At 43.1% G+C, this 12,391-nt stretch overlaps 1 protein-coding gene across 3 annotated transcripts in view; it reads right to left on the bottom strand.

Moving 5' to 3' along the window:
- Window positions 1–12,391, bottom strand: part of RPS6KA3 (ribosomal protein S6 kinase A3) — a 1,283,345-nt gene that overhangs the window by 441,398 nt on the left and 829,556 nt on the right. For all 3 annotated transcript variants that reach the window (XM_069637077.1, XM_069637076.1, XM_069637078.1), the window contains exon 14: window positions 4,361–4,485. In XM_069637077.1, coding sequence (XP_069493178.1) covers window positions 4,361–4,485 — 125 coding nt within the window. The remainder of the gene's footprint in view (window positions 1–4,360; window positions 4,486–12,391) is intronic.

Raw genomic sequence — 12,391 nt, 5'->3', positions numbered from 1 at the left:
CTGCAGAGAATTGGAGCTAGAAGACCTCTAGCAGGGAGGTATTTAGAGAGTGAGAATTGATGTAGTGGGGTCCTGGCACCAGAAAGCCTTGTGGATGATGCAGAGGGTCTTGAAGTTGATCCTTGCAGCAACCGGGAGCCAGTAGAGAGATTTTAGGGCCGGAGAAATGCAGTCTCTGGACTGGAGGGCAAGAAGAAATCTTGCTGTCCTATTGTGTATTAGTTGAAGGGAGGATTTAGGCAAATTGAGGAAGAGCCTGTTGCAGTAGTCCAGCCTAGAGAGGGCCAGTGCTCTGGAGATATTGGGCCTCATTACAGTCCGGCGGTAGCCGTGCCGGTAAAACCGGCAGGCTGCCGCCGTACCTGTAATGAATTACTGCTGCCCGACTTGCCAGAATAACCGGGGCATTACAGTTAACGGTGCCGCTGCTTCCATGAACGTCTGCAGCGGGTGCCGTTCCACCTGCCAGAGCAGACCTGGCGGGTGGAACGGCACCAGGCCGCAGACTTGTACTTTGCCGGTCTGGAAACAACGGTAGCGGTAATCTTATCGCCACCGTTGTTTCCGGACCGGCAAAGTTGTAATGAGGCCAATTGACTTTTTGGGGGAAGTTGAGGAAGAATGCCTCTGAGGAGGTACAGCTGAAAGTGGGCCTTCTTGGCAAGGTCCAAACAAAAAAAAAGTATGTTTATCAGTTCTGTCGATCAGTTCTGCAAACTTTCATAGGGTGTTCAGATTCCCAGTTCGACCTGGGCCTGTTGCTTTCTCACCTTTCCTGGTAACTCTACCTGCACACTCACAGGGGTTAGATCCCATCTAAGCCCCTTGCAGGATTGTGTCTCTTGCAAACCTTCCTGTCTGTTCATCTCCTCTTGGGGTATTGGGATTCTCAGACCCTCGCAAGTTTGTAGCTCTCATGACCCATTCATGAGGCAAGCGCTTCACCCCCACTGGTCGGGTACTTGTATTCTCGGCCTCTCGTGTGCTTCTCACAGCCCCTCCGATATCAAGTGCTTTGCCTCGTGGGTGCGATTAAGTTACCCCTACCGTGATCCCACTTGCTCTGTCCCCTACGGAAGGTTTTGAATGACAGGCTCACCTCCCAAGTTCCAAAGGGTGTAGCTCCAGTTTGAGGAGAAGGAACCAACTCCCTGGACAAAAGCTGGAAAACTGTGCAAGTACCCGAGTACCTAGGAACATGTCAGTGCCTGGCAAATGCCCAATACCTATACACAAGCCAAAACTGTTGGCATTGCCAATGCTTTTAACACGATTCAGTGCAGTGAACAGATGTGAAGTCACCGATTGCTTATGAATCAAGTGGATGAAAGCAGACTTGGTAAAGACATCAGGAGTTAGTTTTCAACAGCAATTATACATTAACTCAGACTGCTTATAGGAACCATGGTCAGGCACTATAGAACACAAAGTTTGATGTTACTGCATAATAGATGTATCTCAAAGGTTGTGTTTTGCCCAGGTAAAAGATATTTTTTATTTGTCTTAGTTGAAATTAATCAACCTTTCAAAAAGAAGATTTAAACAAACTTATTACAACATATCATTTCATAAAGTTTTAAAAACATTAAAAGTTAAAACTTTCTGATTTACAGACGTATATAAAAGAAAAAAAACAAGAGAAAAATGAAAAATGTAATATTAAATAAGAAATAAAGTAAAATATAAAGCTGGAACCTTAAGAATCATTTGACACATGCTGTGGCATCTTAGCCTATGAACAATTTAGAAATTCAATATTGCCATTTAAGCAAAGCTAAAGTCACTGCAAAATGAACCCAAATTAAACTTGCATTATGCTGAACTTATCACATTGTGTTCGAGTCCAATCATTTTGTGCCATACTAGATACTCTCCCCTCATTGATTCAATTTTAAACCATTTAAGAAATGTATCATAGATATTTGAATAGATAAATATGTGCAATTCAAAATTATCGGCCAAGATTGTTTTTGATCTAGACTCCTCAAGTATGTACAATGTCTTGAAAAGTGAAACTCTCTTTGAGAAGTTAACTGCAAACATTGTGTGATCAGATGTTCAAGTGTTTCCTTTTCCAATTGCAAATTACAAAAGCGACAAATGTTCAACTCAGGATCTAACAATTTCCGTCTGACATTTACATCCTTGGTTATCCACAGGTTAAAGCGCATACGTGGTAAAGACACCAGGAGTTAGTTTTCAGCAGCAATTATACATTAACTTCGACTGCTTATAGGAACCATGGTCAGGCACTATAGAACACAAAGTTTGATGTTACTGCATAATAGAGGTATCTCAAAGGTTGTGTTTTGTCCAGGTAGTAGATGATAATTTTTAGAATTTCCGAGCGATAGGTCATTGATGGGGCTTTAATCATATATAGGGGTAAAATGTTCCTTTTTTGGGAGGAAAGCGACAGATCACTGTCTCTATATTGTAGACATCTTTTGTGATCCAATCAATATCATATCTTTTCTTTTGCCTTCAGTGGATTATTAATGAGTAAATCAATGGTAATATCTGCCTCGGACAATTTTCGATATGCGCTCTGCATCCATGTGGTTACAAACTTATGTTAAGGCAAGAATATGTATTTAAAATTTCATCCATAGAGGTTGACAACAGACATTTTCTAAACAATGAGCATAATCGCCAAGAGTAATGTGCTTCCAATGAAATCAATCCCAATTCATAGAGTATCCACGAGATAGGGACACACTGAGGCAGATGCAAGATCTGCTTCCAGCATTTCCCTTCCCATTTCTCAATCAAAACGTGCGTTACTTGGCAGAGATTCTAAGTCGTAGATTATGCTTGGTACTGCTTTTTGGACCCAATAATGAAGAGCCGGTTTGATAGAAAATTTGCCAAATCTATACATGATGACTTTGGTTTGGGAAATTGCGGTCTCCAGTTTAGTACCAATACTTTCTAACTGTGCAGAGTTGGTTGTGTTATTTTCAAAGAGCATGCCTAAATAGGTATAATGTTTTACTACGCTCAAGCGTATGTCATTGATTGTCCATACATACGATGGCCGTATGGTTTTGTTTGGCTGATAAACCAAAATTTGTGTTTTGTTAGGATTAACTTAGTTCATTTTGGTAAATATAGGTGTTGAATGCAATTAGAAGTTTCTGCAATCCCAGTGGAGTTTTTGAAATTAACACTAAATCATCTGCATACATGAGACTTGTAACAAACTTGTCATTACATTTTGGAGAATCAGAAGATACTGTATCAAAAATATGTTTTAGATCATACATAAAATAATTAAAACTAGAGGATGCCAATAAACAGCCTTTTTTCACCCCACGTGAAGTAGGTATAGGATCAGATAATAAACCATTCAGTGATAAACGAATACAAGCTGAAGTGTTAGAATGTAATGCAAAAATAAGATCGTATAGGGTCATAGGGCACTTATCCCTCTGCAGTTTCTGAAATTGCACGTGAGATCGAATCAAAGGCAGAAAATAAGTCAACAAAAGCAAAATAAACTGATTGTTTCGATATTTGACATTGCGTTTTTATGGCATTCAAACATAATGAATTAATGTGTGTATCCATTCCTGAGACAAACCCTGTTTGGTTGGGATCTCGTAACTTATTAGCTAAGGGCCAAGCATTGAATCGTAACAGCAATTTAGCAAACATTTTTCCTGGAGAATCAAGCAGCGCTATTGGTCTATAATTCTGTGGTAATGTTCGATCACCCTTTTTATAAATTGGAATTATAAATCGATGTCTTCCAAGATTGAGGGATCATCTGTCGCCGTATTAGCGATGATAATTGCAATCGATGGCCAAAAGGCGGGTAAATAACCAAAGAAATCCTATAGGCAGTGCATCTCCCCCCTGACATCATTTGCCCCTCCAAACTGTACCACAAAAGAACAGGTTGGGCTTACATGTGGGACGAAAACAGCCAAGACTAAAAGTGGGTGGGGGCATCTTTAGACATGAGAACAGCTAGCCCATGCTGATCAATCAACCTCTCCCTTTTATGTACCGAGCTCTGCTTAACTAAATATTTAATCTTGAAAGAAAAAAAGACTAGGTCTATTGAGGGATGCCACTTCAACCAGTGTCATTATTGAATCACACAAAAGAGAAAAAGGTGGCAGGCAAAAGTCTCCCAATCACTGGAAGGTGGGGTGAGGTGCACCAGCAGCAAGCACATGTTGACAATAAGTGCTTTCGTAAGTACCTAGCAAAAACAGCAAAACTACAAAACAAATGCCAATATGAACAATCCTATATACAGTGTCACCTGTGCAGAATATACATTGCATCAACTGGTCAGGAAAGCTCCAGAAAAACCACAAACTTATTAACAATCTAGTATATCAAAACATACCTGAACAATAGAGTGAACTCCAACCGACTGCAGCGTTGGGTTGTCTTCATCTGAAGTTATTGCTACAAAACTAAACCCACGAAAAAGTTGATGCGCGTTTGCACTTGCAGGAATGCCTGGGGAATCTGAAAAAAGTATAAGCTGTTAAGAGTCAGAAACAGTAATTCCTCTGTTCATTACTTCTTTTTAGACAATTCTCCCCGATACACTCAGCAGCTTCTTCCCTTCCCTGCCCTGCCTAGTGGTCAATGCCAGGACAAACCACCATGGGTCCCAGAGATTTGTTAAGGAGTGGTGGGCAGATTCACAGACTTAGCCCCCATAATTAGGATATGACAAACATTACATACATGTAATGGTCTTTCTGATGCTTGTATCTGCTTAGATGCACATGCTTTTCATGGGACATCTAGTGGTTAGTGCAGAGTATTACATGATTTATTTTCGATTTTGTAAAAGGAACGTCTACTAGGCGTTCCTGTAATACAATCCTTGCAGCGATGTGTACTGTTCCCATGATCCCTCGCGCGCTGAGGTCCTCAGATTGTTATTTTTCTGACCTGAGGTTATGTGGCGTGTATAGTGAAGTGTGAAGAATTGTTTGAAAAACATCACATAATAAAGATGTTGTCTATGGTGCTTCTACTCTGAGGCACGCTCTGTGGGCGCATATGAATCTAAGCAGATACAAGCACCAGAAAGATTACAGGAATGTAATGTTTGCCATCTGAGCCTTGTGGATCTGCCTAGATGTGCATGCTTTGGATAGGCTAGCAAGCAGTTCCAGAAGAAGGTGATAGGCTGATAGAAGAAACCAAAAAAAAAAAGCAAATGTTTTAGCACTGCTTGTCCCACCACAGAGTCATTCATTGCCCGAGTGTCAACACAATAATGTTGTGTGAACATGTGTAATGAACTCCACGTGGCAGCCTTGCAGTTGGCTACTAGTGGTACGTTCGCAATTAACACTAACATAGCCCAGTTACCACATGTGGACTGTGTTTTAGGCATAAATGGCAGAGTTTAGTTTGCTGGTGTTGGATGCATCGTACGAACCAACTAGAGCTAGTAGCCTTTAAAACAGGATCCCCTTATCGCTGATAAGGGAAACAACTGTTCTGTTTTCCTGAGTGGTTTAGTCTTATTGCGGTAGTCCAGGACTGCCCTGCGAACATCCAGTGTATGGAGCGGTCTTTCCCCTGAATTTTGAAAGAAAGCTTGCAGCTCAATTGATTGGTTCACATGAAACTTGTTTTCGTGTATTGTGTCCAAGGGCTCTGTCACTGACGAGGCCTGAAGTTCTCACTCTCCAAATAGATGTAATCGCTACGAGAAAAACAACCTTGTAAGTGAGATCTTGGAGGCTTGCGTTATGCATTGGCTCGAAAGGAGGGCCCATGAGTTTCCTTAGGAGAATATTTAAATCCCATCTTGTATGTGGGTTTGCAATCTGAGGGTAAAGTCATTTTACTCCTTCCAGGAAGGCTTTGACGACTGGAACTCTCCACCAAGAAACGTTACACTGCTAAGTTGTATAAGCAGATAGAGCTGCAGGATGGATTTTCAATGAATTAAAAACAAGCCTAGAGTCTAATGAGTGCACTATATGTAATGGTGAACAGTCAATAGGGTTGACTTTTGATTTTTTATTTTTTTAACGCCATACTACAAATCTTTTCCATTTGTTAAAATAGCAGTGTCTGCTGTTGGGTTTATGGGCTTCTTTTAGAATTTCCATTAATCCGACAGGGAGGTGACCAAACTAGGACTTCAGCAGGCAAGCTGCCAAGTTGATTGAGATTGAGGATGTAGGGATAAACCCCGATTCTGTGTCAATGTGTAAGGACACATTAGTTTAATTGGTGGGAAAACTGACATTTTGAGGAGGTAGGAAAACCACTTCTGACGAGACCACATTGGAGCTATAAGAATCATTATTAACGTATCCTGGTGAATCTTGAGGATTACTTTATTTTATAGTGGGGTCGGAGGAAAGGCGTAGTAAGAAAATATCCCTAACCAACTGATTTACAGTGCGTTCTGCTTGGATTCCTTCTGTGGGAACATGGATGCATAATTTATGCTTTTTGCATTCTCTCTTGTGGCAAACAGATCGATTTCTGGTTGCCCCCAACATGTAAAGCACCATAGAATGCCCGAATATAACACCCATTCATGTTTGGAGTGCGGATATGCAAATCTGCTCTGCGGGGCTGCTACGCAGTTGTGTCCTTGATGAACATGTTGGGATTGGAGATGAATTCCTCTTTGGAGCTCCAGTTCTAGATCTTCGGTGCGAGTGTGAGCAGACTGAGGGAGTGAGCCCCGCCTTGTTCGTGGATTTACAACATGGCTGTTGTGCAGTCTGTAATGATCAGTACATTCTTCCCAATTAGATGATATTGCAAAGCTTGTAGCGCTTTGAAAACTGCTAGAAACCTCAATGTTAATATGTTCCATGGAAGGTTTGCATGACTAGATCCCTTGTGCTGTTTGGTGGAGACATTGGGCTCCCCAACTTGAGTGCGATGTATCTGTGGTGATTGAAAGATGTGCTGGATGATTGATGAAAGATTTTCTCTGTAACAGGTTTACTTTTGTCCACCATTGAAGAGCCGTCAACAGAGTTTGCGAAACCTCAACTAGATCGTCCCAATTGCCTTCTTCTTTTCGACCATTGTTTCACTAACCACTCTTGCACCAGATGCATATGAAGCCTTGCTTGTGGCAAGAAGATGCATGACACCATCGAACTGAGAAGGCACATAACCTTTCTGATTGTAATCTGCTGCTCGTAAGTATAACAAGGCATTAGTTGTATTAGCTTTTGGACCCTCTAGTTGGAGGGGAAGACTAAGTTGTCTTTGGTCTGAATGTTCTGCCCCTAGAAATTATTTTTTTTGACTGGGGATTAGGCTGGACTTTGTTGATCGAACGGCCCAGTTTGTGCAGAGGATGTACAGTTTTCTGCGTATTTAGCAGACATATTTCTGGTGTGTCTCCCCTTATTAGTCAGTCATCCAGATAAGGGTACACTGTAATACCATCTCTGCATAGGTGCGCTGTCACTATTGCTAGTACCTTTGGGACTACACGAGGGGCTGATACGATCCCAAAGGGGAGCCCCCTGAATTGATAATGCGCTTGACCCACTTTGAACAATAGTTATTTTCAATGTGCAGGCAGTATTGAAAAATTGAAGTATGCATCTTTCATATCTAGTATTGCCATAAAGTCTAAACTTATGAGCAGTGGGATGACTCCTTTAGCATAGTTATTCCAAATTTATGTGGCTTTGCATAAGTGTTTGCTGGCCTTAAATCCAGCACAGAGCGTTTTGTCTTTCTTTGGAACAAGGAAGTGCACAGAATAAATAACGTTATTTTAACCAGGGGGTTGCCTCAATCCTGGGTCGATTATATAATCACACCAATTTACAAAAAGGGACCATTAATTGATCTGTCAAATTATTGTCCCATAGCCATCCTGAGCATTCCAGCAAAGATCTTTTCTGCATTGGTGTTGCAGGAGCTGTTCTTGTGGGCAAAGAGTGCTTCTAGATTTTACATATATCCAACAGGGTTTCTAAAGGGGACAGGAACCCATACCAACGGTTTTATGCTGGGGTTGCTCAAAAGGGAAGCCATGGAGAAGTCAAAAAAAATCTATGCTGTCTTTATCGACTTCTCCATGGTTTTTGATATCAGACAGGAACATACTCTGGAGGAAGCTGCATGCATGGGATTGCCCAGGCGGGCTGCTTGACATTATTGTAACACACATGGGTGATGTTGATTAGTACAAGTGTTTTAATGTCTTGAATTAATCAAATCTCTAACTAAACCCACTGTCTCTCGACAAAGGACTGCACTGCCCATAGGTGGAACCTGCGCGAGGGAGAGGTGTTGGACCGCCAATCTAACAGGGATAGTACAAGAGGAGACAGTCGCTCCACTTAGCTACCACTATTCATTCACCAAGAAACAACCTCACTGTTTTTGCTTCCAAGTAACAATTACTAGCCAGAAGGGAATCATTTCTGAGATCGACAAAGTGTCAGCACAAAATAGAGCGGTAAAAGATCAAAATCAATGTCGGTAAATGAAACACATGAAACATTTGCGGTAGGGATTTTCGGTTTACATCTACTCCACCCAAGTATGCTGGTATGTGGTTTTAAACTAATCATCTTTTAAGTTCTTTCAAACATAAAAAGCGACACGTATGATCTTCAAAAGAAATATTAACTTTTCCTAATAGGTATACCTATTGAGATCACTCAAAAGTATATCCGTAGTAAGGGTCGACTGGATTCAGTGGCATTTCATTAGCCACCCTCATCAGGACCAGATGCACAACCGCTTTGGTTAAGTCTATAGGGAAATCCTCCTGGTCACAACCAATTATTGTAGGTGGAAGATCATCAACCTCGTTATTGCCCTTCACACTGGGGGCACTGTAATAGTAAGATTGGTACCGTTGGGACCACTGTAAGACTGATTACAGCGAGAAAAATAAACTTGCCATTGACGTCGGCAAGACAAAGTTCTTCCAATTTAGACGCGAATGAGATCACGATACAACTTAAAATGGAGCTTGTATAATGTAGAACGTGAGCGTGTCTCCAATTTTATATACTTGGGGTTCTACTGATTTGAGTCGCACAAAAAAAACTCCCAATGTATTATAAACCGAAAACAACTGCGCTGACTGCCCAAGTGGCTCAGTTAAATAAGAGAAACTGACATTTTTCATGAATCCCGGTGATTGAGTTCTAGAACAAGACGTTTAGCCCTGTAATTACTTACATGCCAAAACCCACCTTTTAACTGTTTTGACTGACTGAGCCTCCTTAAACGGCTGCGTTTTGAAACATTTTCTGAGACTCCTTAGTGGCATCCTAGCGGCAGTCCACAGGTACGAGTTTGGCCAGCCTTACATTAAAATACACGCACTTTGGAAAGATTTGATAATGCTGTCCAAAATAACAGGTTGCAGAACAAATTAATTGGTGGGAATCAAAGAGGTTAATGATGATGAAAAGTAGCTCCCAATTTCACCAATGGGTGTTGACTTGCAATGATATCAAGCAAATGTACAATGTAACCATGGAGTTGATTGGTCTAAGATTAAATCTCCTTTCAACAAGAGAAATTCGGGGGGCTATGGAATAGTTGCTACATTGAGCAGAGGTTGTGTTGATTTATTAACACAGGGCCAAATCAAAACAGTAAGCTATATTATAAAGCTTTAAATGACAGGTGTTATTTTTTACTTTAACCCTTTAACTGCCATGGGTATTTCCCCCCAGTGCCAATGCCTTTTTTGGCGATTTCGGTATGTGGCCATTGAATGCCTTGTAACTTTTTTGTTACATGAGATATCTCGGCCAAATTTGGCTCCTTTTTTCCCCACATGTAGGCGGTCGTAACGCCACCCAGGAATCCTAGGTTGCTGTAGGAGGGTGAGAGAAAATAGACAAAAAGGAGAACATTTTGGGATTTTTCAAAAAATGCCAATAAAATGATGTACAAAGAAGCCTGTGGTTTTTTCCTTGTAAGAGCTAGGAACAAATGGTTTGCTGTGCTGAGTTCCCCAATTTCCTGGCTTTCAAGAACAGGTTGAGTGAAAACAAAAAAAAAAATCTATATTTTGATGTGGTTATCAACTGTTTTGTGAGAGGTAGGTGATTTTGGCCATTTTTGCAAATTGGACATGCATGGACGGAATGGAAAAAAAGGGTAGGAAAGCCGAATTGGAGCCGAGATGGAAAGGCATATATTTCTGAAAAGTAGACAAAATTCCAAGTTTAGGAAGGGGTGATTTGCGTAGGTCAGGCAACAACTAGGTAGGGGAAAATGCCAGATTGGGGGAAAAACGGGAAAATGACCGAAAAAAAAGTAAGTGTTGGACATGGTTGGCTTGGTACGGCAATGGCTTCTAGGAATTTTGAGAAAAGCAATGCTCTGCTACATTCCCCCGACTCTTGCAGTCAGGAAAGCACACATTTTTTGTAGTGTTTTACAAAGCAAGCAATACCACAAGCCAAACACTGAGCCATGGTACACAGGAGTTTTATGTTCACGGCCTGAACAGACGCACTTAGTATGTGTAAATCGGGAAAACCAATGTGCTGAGGAACGGCTAGCATCCATTTTTTGAAAGAGCACAGGCAGACCTTTTCAAGGGTAGGTGACTTGTGCAGGTTACAAAAGTGTATGGTGCCTAAAGCAGCGACTAAATGTAGGTCACATTTGGGAAATGAAAGGGTTGTGTGACAAAGGGCACCAGCAAATGGGTCAAAACGGTATGAAAACCACACAAACACAACAAATGTTATACCTTCCTGCGTTCCCACAGGTGTCCCGATGAAAACGGTACCTCACATGTGTGGGTGCACCTACCTGGGCGCCAAGGGAAAAGCCTAAAACACAGGTAACCCCAAGTCTGTTTCCACACCTGAATTTGACACTTTCTCCAGAAAAGCACAACATACAGATTTGGGCCTAGGGTGTCGAAGCCTGCAAGGAAAACAGGGAACACCATGCATTTGCCAAAAGAGGACACCCGTGGGAATCCACAGAGGTCTGCCTTGCGCAAATTGCCCCAGTTTTTATTAGCCACAATCCCCGACAAAGTGTGATATTTGGTGGGGAAAAACACAATGTTCACTTTGTCTGGGGTTCTGGGTAATAAATTCTAGGCCGCTTCGCGCAAGTCAGACCTCTGCATTCCCACGGGTGTCCTCTTTTGGGAAATGCATGGGGTTCCCCGTTTTCCTTGCTGGTTTCGACACCCTAGGCCCAAATCTGTAGGTTGCCCACATGAACAAATTGTGCTGTGGCGAAAGGCTTGGTGTTACCAGCGGGTTACCCTTTTCCTTTTGCGCCCCCGGTAGGTGCACCCACACATGTGAGGTACCTTTTTCGTCGGGACACCTGTGGGAACGCGAGAAGTTATGACATCTGTTGTTGGTGACGTGTTTTGGTGAGTGGACACAGGGAAATCTCTCTGAAATTGGCTGAAAATGAAGACAATTCTCAGACATTTCGCTCTGGCCATCCACAGAAACACACCGCCAACAACACATGGCTACCTTCCCGCGTCCCCACACGTGTCTCGATGAAAACGGTATCTCACATGTGTGGGTGCATCTCCCGGGGGCGCAAAAAGAAACTGGTAACCCACTGGTAACCCCAAGCCTTTCGCCACTGCCCATTTTGTTCATGTGGGCAACCTACAGATTTGGGCCTAGGTTGTCGAAGCCAGCAAGGAAAAGAGGGAACCCCATGCATTTCCCAAAAGAGGACACCCGTGGGAATGCACACATGGCCAAATTGGAGGGGCGGCCCATCCCATGTAGCCCTCCGCAGGGGTAGATCAGGGGGGGGGGGATGTCCTGCACTCCTCCCTGGGCTCAGGCGTCCGTTCCTAGGAGCAGATATCTGGTCCCAGGGAGGGCTGCATGACATGGCACCCACTCCATTGCGGGAGGGGGGTCAACGCCCCATCCCATTAGAAAATTCCCTTACCCTTTGGGGTGCCCCACAGCCCCCCCTAAAAAGCGTACCACCATTTTCACTTTTTTCCTTTGGTAACCCAACTCCCCTTGGCGCAGAGGGGCACGTTGGTGTGCCGATCTGGCGCTGGGGTGCCCAAACCGTACTGCCCCACCCACTGGGGGGCCTGTCCCACCATTTTTGGGGGCCCTCTCCCCCTTGGCCAAAATGAGTGGCAGGGGCACCTCATGCAGGCCTCCCTGGACCTCCTACAAACGGCTGCGTGAGGTACACCCCCCCTCCATTTGTGGGTCGGGGGGAGAGGGCCCCCAAAAATGGTGGGACAAGCCCACCAGTGGGTGGGGCAGTAAGGTTTGGGCACCCCAGCGCCAGATTGGCACACCAATGTGCCCCTCTGCGCCAAGGCAAGTTTTGTAAACAAAGAAAAAAATGAAAAAGGTACACTACACTTTAGGGCGGGCTGAGGGGCACCCTAAACCGCCAGGTAATTTTCTAATGTAATGGTGGGTGA

This window comes from Ambystoma mexicanum, chromosome 7p (assembly GCF_040938575.1).
Source record: "Ambystoma mexicanum isolate Mex_15411 chromosome 7p, UKY_AmexF1_1, whole genome shotgun sequence".
NCBI lineage: Eukaryota > Metazoa > Chordata > Amphibia > Caudata > Ambystomatidae > Ambystoma > Ambystoma mexicanum.
The sequence above is the reverse complement of the archived record's forward strand: the minus strand, read 5'-3'. Positions and strand labels throughout refer to the sequence as shown.